Here is a 16692-nt window from a genome sequence, read left to right on the forward strand (position 1 = left end):
ACTGGGAAGGCAGGAAAGTGATGGTTTAAAGGATGGGCTGAGTTTGAAACCCAGCTCTACCACTTACTGGCTGTGAGTTTCGGGACAAGTGTGTTTGACCTCTCTAAACCTAAGTGTTCCCATCTGAAAAATCTAAACTAGACGAGAAATACCAAACTCAGAGTGTTATTGTGAGGATTATATGACCCACTATTAAAGTGTAGAGTGTCTGGCATATGCTCTGTGCTCAGCAAATGGTAGTTATTAATTTCACTATTATTAACAGTGATTCCCACAGCAGCTCTACTTGTTTTGGTCTTATTTCAAACTTGTTTTATAGATAAAAACAACTCAGAGAGGATAAGGAGTTTCTCCAAGGTTATAGAGTTAGTAAGTGGCAGAGACAAAATTTGAATGCCGGTCTGCTCAACTCCAAACCCTGACTCCTTGAACTCCCCTGGGGAGTCAGCACTGTGACCAGCAACTCACCCAACTGTCCGGCTGTGCCATTACTCTTGCTCCCACCCTAATTCAAAGGGACACAGTCAGGGGGAGTCTGCAGTTTGTAAGCATCAACCCCAAGACCACTCCCATTTTACAGGTGCTGAGCGTGAAGCCTTCGAGTCTTCCCATCCCACTGGAGGAACCTGGAAGATCCCAGCCTTCATTCTGAAACCTTCTCCCTCCAGCTGGCCCACCTCCCTCAACCCTACCACCATCGTCAACACGGACTGATAGATAACTTCCCACCTTCTAACTCCCTGATCAGTTGTGAAGTAAGTTCAGACTCGCTATTCAAATAGTGATAGAAGCAGAATTGGTTTCTATAGTTATGCACTTACTTGATTTCCAGAGAAAATTTGACATTGGCAGGTGTGTGCTTATTAACAGGAATATTGTAATTGTAATTTCCAGAGCTAATTACGGAAAAAAATAAAACCACAAATCAAAATCACTGGAAAGGCTTCAAAAGACTTTTATTACTCATTATATACTATGTAAACTGAAATACTCTACATAACAAACACAGAAAATCAAATTTAGCATGGTAGAGTTCTAAGTTTTCCAGAGATGTACCTGTCAAATTTCAAAGTGATCTTTTTTAGGTCTTAATATATAAAATATACCGCAAAGATTTATGGCTTGTTAGAACACACAGACCAAGTGATGGAAAGCCAAATCTCAGGCCAAATGCATAAAACTGAGCACACCGGAAATGATTCCAGTCCCTGTTAAGGAGACACAGATTTCAGAAGACAAATGAGGCAAAGACCTCAAACTAAAAATCCCTCTGGAAAGGAGGACTAGAAATAATGAATAACAGCTTTTCTACCCTGAATCACTCCCTTTTAGGCAACATTAGCAGGAAATACCACACACTTTCAGAACTTGAATCAACTAACATTATTATAGTCCGAATCACTATTTTGTGAGGGAGAAAACTGCAGCACAGAAGGACTTAGAAAGAGACAGCCACCCCCCGCCTTCCAATGCCTTTAAGAGAGATACTTGGGAGAAAAGGGGGCTTCCCAGGACTCATATTGTGATGAAAACTCCAGCAGAAAAGCATATTGTATCTAACACAAACTCTTATGTCCTAACCATACCTTTAATTATATGGAGAAACAAAATGAAATAAGTTGGAAGAAGAGCCAGTCATTTTAGATTCTCTTTAATAAACTAAAGTAGGTCATTAAAAATGAGGAAGCAGAAGTAAAAGACCCTGATCTGAATTGGGATCAGGAGAGCCTTGTTCTACTGGAAGAAGCTTAGATCAATGGAATTCACTTCCTACCATGTGCCCCCCGCGTCTGCATACAGTAGCCTCATCTTACAGATGAGAAACGGACACTCGGGGTGAATAAACACCTTGTCGAGGTTCTGGTATTGGAACCAAATCACCATTATGTCACCCTAGCACAGTAGTTAACGTCTATCTCTGACTTGTTGAAGCTCACTGAAGCTCAAGTTCCTTCACAGCAGAACGGGGATCAACTCTACCATAGGACCTTTGTGAGAATTCAAGGACATAATGAATGTCAAAGCCATAAACAAATCACAAAGCACCATACAGTTTATTTTTAAAGCTCAGTATCATCAACCTGAAGCCTATGTTGTATTAGGTTGAAAAAAGCAATAAGGCTGAGAATCTAAAGGATTTGTGACCCCAGTTCTAAATACAGGGCCTTGCCTTTAACCTAGCAGTCATGCAGTACATATTTATGAAAGAAAGAAAACTAACTGCCCACTCTTAATGCCTTCAACTTGCATATTGCGCCTTCTGAAGCTACGTGCACTCTACGCTCCTAAATGCATCATTACCTTATGGCACACAACAGACATGGATATTGCTGATAACTTTTGCAGTATCTGGATTTTTTCTCCTAACTGAAAGAGCTAAAATAAGCTATATTATTTAGCAATTAAACCAACGGAATTCCTTGTTATTAAAAGGTACAAATGTCAGCTCCCTCATTACTTGGAATCATCAGTAACAATGTCTTTCTTGTGTGTAAAATTAACCAGCAGCTCTGTGCCTATGGTATGTGTCCTCAGAGAGTCAACCACAGAGCTGCCCTCTAAGCTTTTTGCTTTGGACTTGCCCATTAAAGAGGGGGACTGGAATCATGGGAGCCTTGGTTTATTGACATTTGCTAATACCAACCATTTTATGATTCCCTCGTCTACCATGGAACAAATGTGTTTTCACTTAAGGAGCAATGTAAGCACACATTGATTTTACCATGTAGTCCCAGCTTTCCTTCCAGTCTCAGAAACCCAGATCCCTGAGTAAATTCCAGAAACAGTCGGGGTAGGATGGGGAGGCTTACCCACCTGCACCGGTGGTCTCCACTGCAATACCGGTGATCTATTACTTGCCGGATTTCCATAATCTGAATAGAACTAATGGTTGTATCAATCCCTGAATTGAGAAGAAACAGAGAAAAGAAAGTAAACTCTTCCACAGAGGACAAGAGTCTTGTGCTCCAGCAAAGTCTCCAAATAATGGAATGTGAAATAAGAGTGTCCTAGATAAATGGGTTCCATTTGCATTCAAATGGAAAAAGAAGGAGAAGGAAAGGGAGTAGGCTTTTGTTGTTGTTGTTATAGTAAATTTTAAGAAAACTAATAAAAATCCAGCTTCTAATAGGCAGCTTCATCACATCCAAAAGAATTTCTGGACCCTGGAATTCCTACTAAATTGACATTTATTGAAAATGGTGAGTGTAATATGAAATGCCATCTGGCCAATAAAGATAGCTTTTAAAAACTTGGAAAACAGAAAACAAATGAAAAATACAGTTAGAATAGAAAAAGAAGGCAGGAAGTTCAAATACATTATTCAAATCCATGGAGATCAACCTCAACATGTCTAGTAGTGAGAGACCAACTCTGATGTCTCCTTAATGGTTAGGCTGGCATTGATTATAAAAACGTGATGCCCGTGAGTGTTCATGGCCCTGTTCCTCACTCCAGTGATGCTCTTACAGCACATTGTTCCTCTCCCTGGCTCCACAAAGCTGAAGAAGAGTCACTTAAATGTAAACTCACAGTCAGTCCCCCAGTCAGGGCTGGTTAGCACATCTCTTGCCAGGAATGACATGCTTCTGTCTTCTGAAGAAGAAAAAAATCCTGTCAATCTTTAATGCTTGGTCAGGATGAGAAGAAACCCAGCACGTGCCCTTCATGTCTCTGTCACTTGAATATTTCCCCGCACTTTCTCTCTCCCACCTTTCAACTCATCCAATCCCTACCCCATTTTCTTACAGATCTAGTATATTCTCACCTTATTCCAAGAAGCCATCTGTTTTGGGTTGATGTGGGTTCCCCCAAATTCTTATGGTGAAGCCCTCACCCCTGAGAATATGACTGTATTTGGAGATAGGGCCTTTAAAGAGGCCATGAAGTTAAATGAAGCTGTTATACTGGCCCTCCTCTAATCTGACTGGTATCCCTCCACATAAGAAGCGATCAGGACACACAGAGACACTAGGGTGTGCAGAGACAAAAGACCTTGCAAAGACACAGCACAAAGGTAGCCATCTGTGAGCCCAGAAGGGAGGCTTCAGAAGAAACCAGACCTCCTATCACTCTGATTTTGCACTTCTGGCCTCCAGAATTATAAGCAAAAAAATGTTGTTGTTTAAGTTACCCAGTCTGTGGTACTTTGTTATGGCGGCCCTAGCAGATCAGATCACAGTGGCTCACAGCCTCCTTCTTTCCAGTGTCACAGCATTGCCCCTGAACCATCTATATGGTGACTATTAGTGGTAGATTTGTCACCACATCAAAAGCTTGTCATCTCTGTTTTATTATTTAACCTGTATGCATTTTTGCCCTTTCTTGACAACTACAGAATAGGGAGCCTCTATTAAAATTCTTTGATTCCTCGGTAACTTCTAGCATAATGTGATCCACACAGGAAAAAAAAAATAGCACTTAAAGCTCAAGGTCAGGACTGAGCTGTGGCTGAAGAGGAGTCAGATCTCTGGTGGCGAGCCAGAGCTGGTTGTGGAGAAGGAATCAGGGGAGTGGTTTTGCCCCCGTCCTAGCCAAAAAGTCATTTTAAAAGCAGTTTTGGAAAGGCAACTATTCAGATGATTCTTGTTAAGGCTTTGGGGGGAAAAAACCATATACTCTTAAAGTGAATAGTGAAAGCAATTATTTAGTGGGTTGTCAAGCCTTTAAAAAGAATTTTAAGATTTTTGCATTTTTAAATTTTGTTGATTTTTCTCAAGTATATGTACTCTTTATTGTATTCCTTCATTTGCATTAAATAATATGTTTATATCTCTCAACATAGTTTTGAGGAAAACACAGCAGCAACCTCAATTAACAAGAGACATAAATTAATACATTGTGTGCTGCTCTCATAGGAAGAAAGAAGAGACAAGATCTAAAACAAGTTTCTATTCAAGTTTCTGCATGGAATTTCAGGATAGAAAGCAAACACAAGAGTACACGTTACTTGGGGGCCATCACTCCTAAGTAAATCTACCCTGGTTAGTACTTCTTACACGAGGCACACAGGCTTGTTTGCCTGTCCACAACACCAACTGGGAACTTCTGGAAGATCACACACATCTTGTGCACTGCCATAGCCCCAGGCAAGGCAATGCTGGGGTCTCACAGGTGCTCAACAAATATTTGTGGGAGGATGGAAGGAAGAGACGCAGGGAAAGAAGGAGAGACAATCATATACCATGTAGAAAAATGTTTGCTCTCACACACTCAATGGGGAAGTTGCCAGAGAATGGGTACAGAGGATGCTGGGAATGGATATGGAAACCTGGGCTCTGGGCCAAAGGGAGTGAGACAGAACTTGAAGCAGAGGCAGGTCTCCTGAGCATCCTGCCTAACATGATCCTTTTCATTAAGAAGAAATGGATGATGATACATGAGGATTTTCTAGAAAATTGAATACATATATTTCCCTTTAAATATAAATATATGTGCTGCCTAACGTCCTCTAGATTTCTTGCATTCCAGCTATTTCAATACTAATTGTCAAGTACATATCACCAGCCATGAGTTTTGCTCCTGATTACTTCACAGAAGGCTGTGAATTTATAAGACAAATGAGGCATAAAAAGAAGGGGAAGCCAGACCTCCTCCATCCTGCCTGTTTTTATTCCTTACTTTTTTTTTTTTTTAGCTTTCCCGCTGAATTTGCAGGAAAAGGGCTCATTATAAATTTTGAAAGCAGAACTACAGAGTAGTCTCACTTCCACAGAGGCATGTTTTCAGGTTCCTGGAGACATCGAATTCTAAGATAGGATGTAGTATCTTATGGGATAACACTATTTTTTAAGTAATAAAAAAGATAAAGTTGAGGAGAGATAATCTTGCAGATTAGAATTATGAAAATGGCAGGATTGGAAATAAATTTTAAGTCTCTTATAAAACATCTTCAATTTGTCACTTCTCTGAGGCAAGACTATTCAATTCTGAAAGGCTAGTTATTGGAAAACCATAAATTCTCCTGTAGTCATAGAGGGGTGGCCCTCATTTTACAAATGCCTTCCAGTAATATTCACTATAAACTTAATATACACTCCCAGCAGTTTTCACCGTAAAGTTGGAGATATATTTCACAATCAGTGGAAAAGGTCTCCCAATAAACGAAATTAGAAACTTCTGGAGAGGAGAGATTTAAGATGGCGACCAACCAAAGCATATCCTCTTGTGGTAGAATGTGTATATAGCATTACTTATGAAATTGTGCTCTATGGCTAAGTTCCAAAGCAGCATCTTGTATACCTTTCTCTTTCCTGATTGAACCAGACTCATGCCAAGAAAAAGTCAATGAGCCCAACCAACTGATGACTGAGTCCTTTAACATAGGGAACCATTTTCTTTTGACCATTTGCTCTTCTCAGAGTAATGAACTCCAAAACAAAATAAGCAGGAATTCCCATGCCTTTTAGTTTCATGAGACTTTTTTAAATTACTTCACCAAAACTCTTAAAATCTGTAGAATTCCAGAGATTTTTTTTTCCCTCACAAACAATCTCTTTACTTTTTAAAAAATATTTTTTTAATGTTTATTTATTTTTGAGAGAAAAAGAGAGAACGATGGTGTGAGTTGGGGAGGGGCAGATAGAGAGGGAAACACAGAATCCAAAGCAGACTCCTGGCTCTGAGCTGTCAGCACAGAGCCTGATGCAGGGTTTGAACTCATGAACCAGGAGATCATGACTTGAACAGAAGTCAGACGCCCAACTGACTGAGCCACCTATGCACCCCTATAAGATATTTACTTTTTAATATCTAATTCTGTCTATTTAAATCTTTATTGGTTCATGGATTAAAATCTAATCCCTCACACACAGTTGGCACCTCACACTAGAAGTTCAGTGTTCTTAAATACCCACTCTCTACTTCCTGATTAGTCTTCCTCAAACATTTCATAGGAAGTAGGAAGAGGGGATAAACTTTCTGAGAGACATTTTATACGATCAACTTAGGCCCAAAAAAATAATAGCTTGTGCTCAGCATTTTACTAGTGGTCTTACTCCTTAGGAAAGAGGCTCATAAATGTGTTCTGGGGCTTGGTAAACTGCTAGATATTACAATTCATCTTAGAGAGTTATTCCAAGTTGTTGGGTTTTATTCCCTCAACTCTTGAATTTCTTTATTATTTTTATTCCTTAATTTTTAATTAGTCTTCAAAGCCTCAGAAACACCTAGTTGAAAGAATTTGCCTGGCTTTCTCCACTTTCAGATTTAAGAACCCCCGTGTTATACGGTGCTCAGGACAAAGCGGGAGGATGGACCAGCAGCAGAACAGAAAAGGTTTTCTTTACACCTTTACACCCCCAGGAATACCCCACCAACAGGGACATCTCACGGCTATAGGCTAACCTGGGGGAGACAGATGCCGGAGGGGCTTTCCAGAACCACAGAATGAATAGTTTCTGCTTCCTCTAAAGTTGATCCTCAGTACATGTACACGCAGTGCCCAAATAAATGGAGGCACAATGGTCGATGGGAAGGAACCGAGAACAAGGTGTCTGTGGACTTGAAGAGGAACAACTCTCCCACAGACGTGTACTATTTTCCAAATATTGATGGTGGATTAACACAAATTTGATTAAAAGCTTAACTGAGTTTATAGTAACATTCTTCCTCTATGTATTTTCTCAGTCAAATGATTGTAAAAGAATAACGAATTAACAGTGGATTCTATGGTCAAAAAGTTAGGGTGCCCCTGGTGTACTGCTCTCTGACATTCTCTGACTCTAAATCCCCCAAAGCCTGCAACTTTCCTGTAGGGATAGTGGAGAGAACTGTGAAGTGAAGTGAAGTGAAGAAAATCCTTTCCGTCTTTCTCCTACTGAAAGAGAGAAGAGGGAACACCTTTCTCAGTACATCAGAGAGCCTGGTAAGGCAGGACTTAAATTCTATTTTTATTTATTTATTTTAAAGACACATCTATTTTTTTTAATGCATATTCATTGTTGAGAGAGAGAGAGCACAGGCATGCACAAGCACAAAAGTGGTGGAAGGAGGGGCAGAGACAGAGGGACTGACAGCAGTGAGCCTGATGTGGGGCTCGAACCTATGAACCATGAGATCATGACCTGAGCCAAAGTCAGATGCTCAACTGACTGAGTCACCCAAGATCCCCTAAATTTCATTCTTAGCCAGAGACAATGCTGATAATTGTGTCTCATATTACACAGCCAGGCACTGTGGAACAGCCTTCTTTCTTTAGGCGTCTCTTCAGTGTCTCCCATACTTATGGAAATATAAGACCTGCAGACACCCACTATACCAGATAAGAGAGCAATAAACCTTCATCTGGTTTGTTAAGGCTTCTCTTCCCTCCATGTGAAGAGCTGGTTGCTACAGAAGTGAGTTTGCTCAAGGGCCAAGAACCTTTTTGCAAATGAAGACTGGATCTATCCATGACCTCTTCCAGTTACACATCTCTCATAGGTGAGGTAGTCTCTTCTGAGGACTGCTCTCAGACGAGGACAACAGGTATATCCAAGGTGGACTCGCAAGGCAAGTGAAGAGTTTACCAGCCACAACTTTCCATGTGCTTTCACAAGAGATGAAGGCCTTGGGGGAGTTTTGTAACCATACTGGATTTTTCCATGCTTGAAACTATGGAGAATATGATGACTCAAACAAATTCCTGTCACATCTTTGTGAAAAGTAGTGATATATCTTTTCCCTGAAGTGATGCATCTTTTGCCAATCAAATCAAAAGTTGCTTTCATGGGAAAAATAGTGCAAGCATTGCCTTCAAGAGGTGCAGGAAAAACTCCCTATGTCTTACTCCCTTGTTGGAAAGAATGGGGATCATAACATCGCCTGTCTTTTAGGTTTGTGAGGACTTGAATGGTTTATTCATGTAGATTGCTCATGGCCATGTTTTTGTACACATTAATACCTCATTACGTGATGATGATGATGATGGTTGGGATGGTGATGATGATTTGTAAAACTCATTTATTCAACTCTAAGATATAGAGTAATATCAAAAGGAAAAAGAAATTACATTGCTGCCCCAAAACCTCAACCACTGACCATAGTTTATGTGTCCGTCATTTGGACTGCTCAAAAATACTCTGGTTCATCTTCTTCTAGGCATATGTTAGGTCTGCACTTTATCAATTGTTTTTAATTTAGACATGACCAATGTCTAAATGGTTTGGCCAATAAAGTGTAAGCAGAAGTGACATGTGTTATACCTTGGTGAGAGCTTTAAGGGCCAGTGCACAATTTGCCTTTTCTCTTACCTACTGTTACAGAGGTGGTAGAAATGCGTCGGGAGAAGTAGTCTCCATTAGCTAAGTTCCAAATCACATGATGAGCGAGAGCCCTCTTTTGATCCACATTTAACATAGAAAGAGCGTCAGCAATAAATTTTTGCCACATTAAGTTACCGTAATTTGGAAGTTGTTGCTACAACATCCTGATATATAAGTGACACATAATATGGACATACTGCTATTATTAACATTATCATCATTATTATTTTATATACTTGTGTGTATGCAGATTTCCAAAATAATAATGAGTTAGTATACATTTCGATGTATTACATATGGTTTCACAGAGATAATTACACTTTTAGCCTTTAATCAAGTTTCCATAATTTTTTTAACATGAAAATTCTGTTACTTAAAGAATTGTGTATGTGTGGGTATATGTTTGTGTGTGTGTGTGTGTATGTGTGGGTGTGTGTGTGGGTGTGTCCCTAGAAGGAAGAAGAAGATATCCTGAAAGTGGTTGTGATTTTCACTGACTTACAGCTTACCCTGAACTCACTGGAGCTCCAAAGCCCTTTATATTTTGCTCCACTTGGTTTGGGCAGAGAGCCCAGATATGACATCATTTAATAAGTTCTAAGCGAGCCAGAAAATCTACCCAATCCACACATGATTACTTTACATGTTCTACTATTACTATCTTTGTTAGCAAAGGACAGATGAGACCTTTCATGTGAATCAACCAAAATTTCATCCTTGGGTGGGGGAACTCAATATTACAGATGATTGCAAGCCTGTGTATTTGTGTTTTTAAAGATCCTGCAACCCCAATAGAAGACCATTGTCTGGAACCATTAACAGATTATGCAAGTAAATATTTGCAAAGAAAAAACCAACAACTCAGGTTGAGAACCCTGGCTGGTTCTCGTGGAACATCCTTTACCTGCCCGCGGCCTCTGATGGAACCCCGCCTCCTGGTGGGGCTGCCTTCGCACAAGACTTGAGGGGACTCTTCTCTTTCCCCAGATGGGGCAGCAAAAAGTCTCCTGACAAGGCAGAATCTCACAGAAAGTGATTTCTGGTACTGGGAAGGAGGACTGTGTGGTCGCCAGAGACGCATTAGGTGCTACAAAGCCTTGGGCAGAGCGGAGGGAAGCAACAAGGTTACCTTGAAAGGCTGGTTCTTTTGTTGACAATTCCCATGAAAGGCGGGCTGGGTTTGAGAGCGAGGAATGTGAAAATCTTACCTGAGGGGGAGGCTGTGGGTGGCAAGGCCGGCTCCTGAGAGCTTGTGATATTGCTGGAGGAAGAAAACAAAATGATGAATGAAGGAGGCCTTCAAGAATACTTGTCCCCAAAGGAAAACAAGACCAGAACTCTCACCTGAGAGAGAGATTTGGGGCATGTCCATCTTGATCTTTTAAGCTAAGGATGTAAAGGGAGACTATCATCAAGGCACTGTGAAAAAAAGAAGAAGAAAGCATTATGTGACAGATTTGAGTTCATATATATCTCACACAACCAGCTGGCCAGAGATACACTCTCACAGGCCACACAGATGGGAGGGGGGAGGGGCGGCCATGGCTGACAGAAGCACCATGGAAACAGCACAGTTATGCTTCTCTGCCCTGGTGAGAGAAAACCTTCCTCTTCCTAGAGCAAAGAGCCTCCGGGGATACTCCGCACTGATGGATTGTTCCAGCAAGCAGCCCCCTGGCCCTGGGAAGCTGCCTAGTGCCTGTCAGTAGTGGAAGATTATAAGAGGCAGCCGTAAATCACTAGAGGCAGCCCTCTGCTCCTTGCAGGAAAAAGGCAGAGCAGAGTTCACATCCCACGAGTGGAGGGCATCCGCACTGTGGCACTGGGAGATGAGAGGAGGCACAGATTTAATCAGCTGTAGGTGCCAAACCCTTTGGCTGCTTCTCTGACGCGTTCTGGCTGCCTGTCTTTTCAGAACACAGTACACCAAATTGGGGAGAGGAAGGAAAAGAAATGCAATACGGCATTCATTTCTACACTGTGCGACTTCCAAATAATGACTATGTCCTTTTCCTCCAATGATCAGAACTTATATATTCAAATAGAAGCTTTTGTTAAAGGTTCTGAGTTTTGGGAAGCTATTCTTAACAAAGCTCGTGCATCCAAACTCACTTAGCATTCTCTTCTTTTGGGGGTTTCTTTAGACCCCTCTCAGGAGCTGCACAAGGAAGTCTGCCGGTGACATTACAATTCCACGGTTGCAGGGTCTAACACAGGGGTGACCTAACTTGACCCGCTGTCAGCTGTATCACACCTGGTTTCCTAGATTGGCTCCTCGTTATGTTTTTCCCCATCAAAGGTGGTGGATTTGCCATTATTAAATATCCATGAAGAAATGTGCCACGTGTTTAGATTCCACTCATAAAGAGAAAATTTCCAGAGTGTTCTCAGCAGCAGCTGGTTACTGCCCAGCAGGCACAACCCCATCTGGGAATAGTGGTGCCGAGTTCCAAAGATGCCATCAGATAGCACCTGTTGTGTTGCCCTGGCAACTGCTTGCTGTGGTCCAGTCTGCCTTATTTGCTCTCGCATATCCCCCACTCTCTATCTCCCTATGACTAATCCTTAAATACTCTTTCTAATTTGTCTCTGGCATCGACTTCAATGCATGGCCCAGAGAACTTCTAGGATCAAAGAATGAAATAGATATATCTTCTCCTTTCTTTGGGGGCAAATTCTGGTTTTGACCCTTCTTGCCGCCACAGGCCAGAAACAAGATAAAAGCCTAATAACCTCCCGATTTTGGTCTTAGCGATCAACAGTATTGGAATTCATAAGATAATTCTGATAAGCACATTTAAAAAGCAGTCTCTGTACATCAGAATTAGACTGCCTACAATGCTTCCATTCGGTTTTCATGGGAATCTGTATCTCCAGAGAATGCCAAGTATGTCTGCTAAAGTAGATGCTCACGCTCTCCTGCGCTGGGAAGCCCAGCAGAAGAAGGCTCCCTTAGGAGCGTGAGAAAATCAGGACAACGACTTCGAATGGGAATTCTGTGTCATGGTGTCAGACACTTGGGGATGCTTCGTGCTGTGCACAGGAGCAAGTGACAAGACGCTGAGGGGAGAGAAGGATACAGAGAGACTCACGTCATCTTCTATAGCCAGGAAGCTGCTTTAGATCAAGGAACTGGATGCACCTTGACACCTTCCTTCACTTTGCCTCTGAGAATGACTGTCTCCCTTGAGACAAGGCCCAAAGGCAGTCCTTTCCCACACTCACAGAGCATTTTTTGAGAGATAGATAAATACCCGCGTTGACCATGTAAATAGCCTAAGCACAAGGTGGTCAGGGCCCAAAGGCTGAGGGGCCATCACAGCAGCAGCAGGAGACTGTGGACCAGAGTCCCGAGGAAGACCCCTGTGTGCCAATGAGGGATGCCCCCCACTTTCCTGCAGAGAGAGGATGGATCCTGGTCAAATCACCCACTCCTTGTACAGCAAATACTTCGTCCTTGCTGGCTCTGCCTGCTTTAACTGCTTAGTAAATTTGGCTGGAGTTTCAATATATTGTACATCTTGGGGTTATCTCATAGTCCCTTTGGTGTGAAGTCTTCACGGAGGAATCTAGAAGAATCCTAAGAAATATGAGTGTCTAGGGGAGAATACATTGTACCTGACTGCCTCTCACAACTTTCCCCATGAAGAATTTGAGGCAATTATTTGCAAAACTGAAAAAGACACACACACACACACACACACACACACACACACACACACAGAGGAAAGGGACAGTGCGCTGCTAAAAAGTATCAATTAACTGAAAAAGAGTCATCCTTTATCTCACATTTAAGTACAGAAAGCCTATGCTTTTTTTCTTTAGAATATGAGGGTTTTTAATTTAAAAAAATTTTTTTATGTTTATTTATTTTTGAGACAGAAAGACAGATCATGAGCCTACGAAGGACAGAAAGAGAGGGAGACACAGAATCTGAACCAGGCTCCAGGCTCCAAGCTGCCAGAACAGAGCCCGACACAGAGCTTGAACCCACGGACCATGAGATCATGACCTGAGCTGAAGTTGGACGCTTAACCGACTGAGCCCCCCAGGCGCCCCTAGAATATGAGTTTTAAAAGGGCTCCCTTATCTCTAAGTCAAATCAAAGGTTGATGTTCAGTTAAAGAGCTCCTTGTCTTCAAAGTAAATAGGTCAGTCCCCAGTTCATGTATGAGAAAAGGGAGATAGGAAGAATAAGAGAGCTTGACATAGCCTAACATTGAAGTTTTTCTTACCAAAAGGCCATCACAGCAATGAGAGTTATAACCAAGGTCTGGAAAATCCAGTTAGGACACAACTGTTTTTTTCCTGAAAAATACACCTGTAAAACAAGATTCAGTGAAGAGAAGTGATAAACCAGCAATGCTAACTAGGAGAAGGACCCCTGAAGACTTGCTCTCAGCAGGGATCTTTGCTGCTCCCATGGGCTGGCTGGTGTGCTCTCTTCAACCTCTATTTCCTTCCTCTCTGCCTCCTGAAAGTGAAGTTCTCTCAAAGCCTACCTCAAGCTTCTCCCTTTCCTTGACACTCCAGGCTACTGTAAGCTCTTTTCCCTAGCACCCTGGAGGACAAGCGTCTGTGCTCTTCATTTAGTGCTTATTCTTCATGTTTTATGAGAGACAAGGATCTATCAGAGAAGCTAGTGTCAGAACCTGGATGTTCATCTCCTTCACTAGAACAGTTTTGAAAATAAAGTCTTCAAGAGATGATGGAATAAATTCCAGTGGAAGAATTTCAGGCATCATGACAAACTGTGGAAGACTTTAATGGTATGAACTAGTAAGTACTCTTTAAATCATACACAGCAGTACTCAATTCTGCTACCTATTTTTTCCTTTTTTCTGCTTCTTCCTTCCATCCTTCCATTCTTTCTTCCTTTCTTTTGTGTGTGTATGTGTTTGCGTGTGCACAAGTGGAGGAGGAGCAGATAGAGAGAAAAATTCTTAAGCAGACTCTACGACCAGTATGGAGCCTGACACAGGGCTTGATTTCACGATGGTGAGATCATGAACTGAGCCAAAATCAAGAGTCAGATGCTTAACTGACTGAGCCACTCAGGCGCCCCTTTGCTACCTATTTTTAAGGACAGTTCTGTGCCTGTGTCTTACTTATTCTTATACTCATTCAACAAATATTCAATAAGCACTATTATGTATAGAATTATGAGGGCTCTAAAAGTAAGTAAGTTATAGTTTCTAGGAAGTAAATGTGACAAACCTCTAAGACTGAGGCATTTTGGCATAAAAACTTGCATACGAGGAATGGACCAAGAACTATAGAACAGTGTAATTGCTGTTAGATCTGCCTGAAAAGATAGTAGAGGTCTTCTGCCCACTTTAATACAGTGCTCCTTAAATAGGAGCTTTTCTATGAATGCAATAGGGAATATTATGTTTGCTTCCTCCTGGGGGGTATAGGGTAGAATCATGCTTTTGGTTGGATAAGAACTGAAGGATGGTGGTACTTGAGAAATAGTTTAAAATTAGTCTTTATTTAAATTTCTTGGGCTGGTTATCTGAACCAATAATATGTTCTTCAATGTTATATTAGGGTTGGGAGTGGGATTAATTATATACGTTTTTAACAAATATACAAACTCTTAGGACTCCCATAATGGAGTCACTTGTAAGGGCAGCTGGAAGCCACTTTGAATACTAAGAAGGGAATAGTTTATACCATCCCTTCATCGCACTGGAACTGTTCAGAAGATGTCCTTAAAATGTGTGGTACAAAGAAGGAACTCAATGAAATTTGTTGAACTGATTGGAATTAAACAGCATTAGGCTCAGGATAAGAGCTTCCCCCTCCAAACTACTCCCCACTGCTGCTGGATTATTTTAAATCTCCATGCTTTTGCTACAAATCCTTTGACCTAGTAAATGACCTAAGACCTGGAGTCAGGCTTAGAGTTGGATCCTGAACAAGTCATCTAAATGTCATTAACCTTCATTTCCCTCATCAATAAAATAAGAATGATAAAATAATACCTGCTAACATTTCAGAGTTATTGGGTGGGTCCAACTAATAGTGCAATGGTTCTCCAATTCAAGTCTGCATAAGAATTATTATAGAATTTATTAAGAACCTAAAGTCCCTGGAAAAGTCTGCTCAAAGGCCTGAAGACCTTCACATCTCAATACACTGCGGGATCACCCACCTACCTCTTGGAGGTAGAGAAAGAAGGAAGAGGACCCCTAGATTGGATGAGAGCTACTCAGGAGATCTCAGTCTTCCTCCAGAGCAAGTGCCACCACTGGCAGCTATGTGGAAGGCAAGGCAAGGCCCAACCAGGCCTCATACCATCTGCTAAGGCCCACCAACTGCCCACAGCCAGCATTTTGCTCATTAATGCAACCACCCAGCCTAAGAGCAGCACACTCCACCCACACACATGTGTTTCAATGACCCAAGGATCATGCGGGCTCCAGGGAACAGAGGATACCTAGGGGTTGGTGTCATACAAGAGAAAGTCAACCTCAGAGAAATAGCCAAGGCCCCATTCAAAGACAGCATAAGGGAAGCAAAACAGTCCCTTTATTTGTTCTTTATCAAGCTCCATGGAAGACTCTTCTAATATGCCAAAGTATGAGAATCACTCAAATAGTAGGTTTGAAAATACTAAGGAGAGGGAACACTTAACATCGTACTTACTATGTGCCACATTTTTTGTTCATCATATATACTAATTTATTTAACCCTCAGATAATTCTCAACAACCCTCAAAGCAGGTACTATTATCATCCCTATTTTATAGAAAAGGGAAAAAATGAAGCACAGGAAGGCTAAGTTCCTTATCCAAGATCACACAGCTAGTAAGTCACAGAGCCAGGATTTAAACCCATACACATTTGGCTCCGAAATCTGTGCTCCTAACCACAACGCTATGTTGCCTCCCTTCTTCTGCCTGTAAAACAAGAGAATACTATACAACATAGATATTATTATTCAAATGGTTTTCACAGCTTACCAAGGGAATTCCATAGCAGGTGGTCCAGGAAATTTGAACCTTACCTGTATTTTCAGCCTTACCTTCCACTCTCCCCCCAGCCAACTCTCACCTAATCCTTCAATGAAGCCAGTGGTGGCCCCTAGATTTTGCTTCTGCCAATCTCTCTGGAATGTCTCCTACATCTAGTCCGAATTTACTCCTCCTGGAAGGCCTGGCCCCATAATGCTCTGCAGCACTCTGAGCCTTTACAATATTTACCACATCCAGATACAACTGTTCTTGTACTGTCCTCCAATCTCCCCTGGCTGCCTGGAAATTCCTTAGGAGCAGGGGCCATGTCTTACTCACTTTTGTCTGCCACCCACTTATAACAGCGACTGCAAGACGTCTCTGAGTTGAATGGGTGCTCTTTAATACCCACATAAATCCTCTCCTCTACATCCACAGCCAATGCCCTTCCCCACCCACATACCCAAGACACCAAACTACTTAATGTTTTTA

The 16692-nt window shown here is 41.6% G+C and overlaps 1 protein-coding gene across 1 annotated transcript in view; it reads right to left on the bottom strand.

Annotated features, from left to right (window-relative positions):
• The window catches only part of MYRFL (myelin regulatory factor like), a 120986-nt gene that overhangs the window by 2847 nt on the left and 101447 nt on the right, over positions 1 to 16692 (bottom strand). The window contains exons 16-22 of the mRNA XM_029955454.1: positions 13478 to 13563; positions 10587 to 10661; positions 10451 to 10503; positions 10147 to 10329; positions 3532 to 3594; positions 2815 to 2902; positions 822 to 896 (exon numbers count right to left, since the gene is read on the bottom strand). Of these exons, the coding sequence (XP_029811314.1) occupies positions 822 to 896; positions 2815 to 2902; positions 3532 to 3594; positions 10147 to 10329; positions 10451 to 10503; positions 10587 to 10661; positions 13478 to 13563 (623 nt within the window). The remainder of the gene's footprint in view (positions 1 to 821; positions 897 to 2814; positions 2903 to 3531; positions 3595 to 10146; positions 10330 to 10450; positions 10504 to 10586; positions 10662 to 13477; positions 13564 to 16692) is intronic.

Source organism: Suricata suricatta, chromosome 10 (genome assembly GCF_006229205.1).
Source record: "Suricata suricatta isolate VVHF042 chromosome 10, meerkat_22Aug2017_6uvM2_HiC, whole genome shotgun sequence".
Lineage (NCBI taxonomy): Eukaryota > Metazoa > Chordata > Mammalia > Carnivora > Herpestidae > Suricata > Suricata suricatta.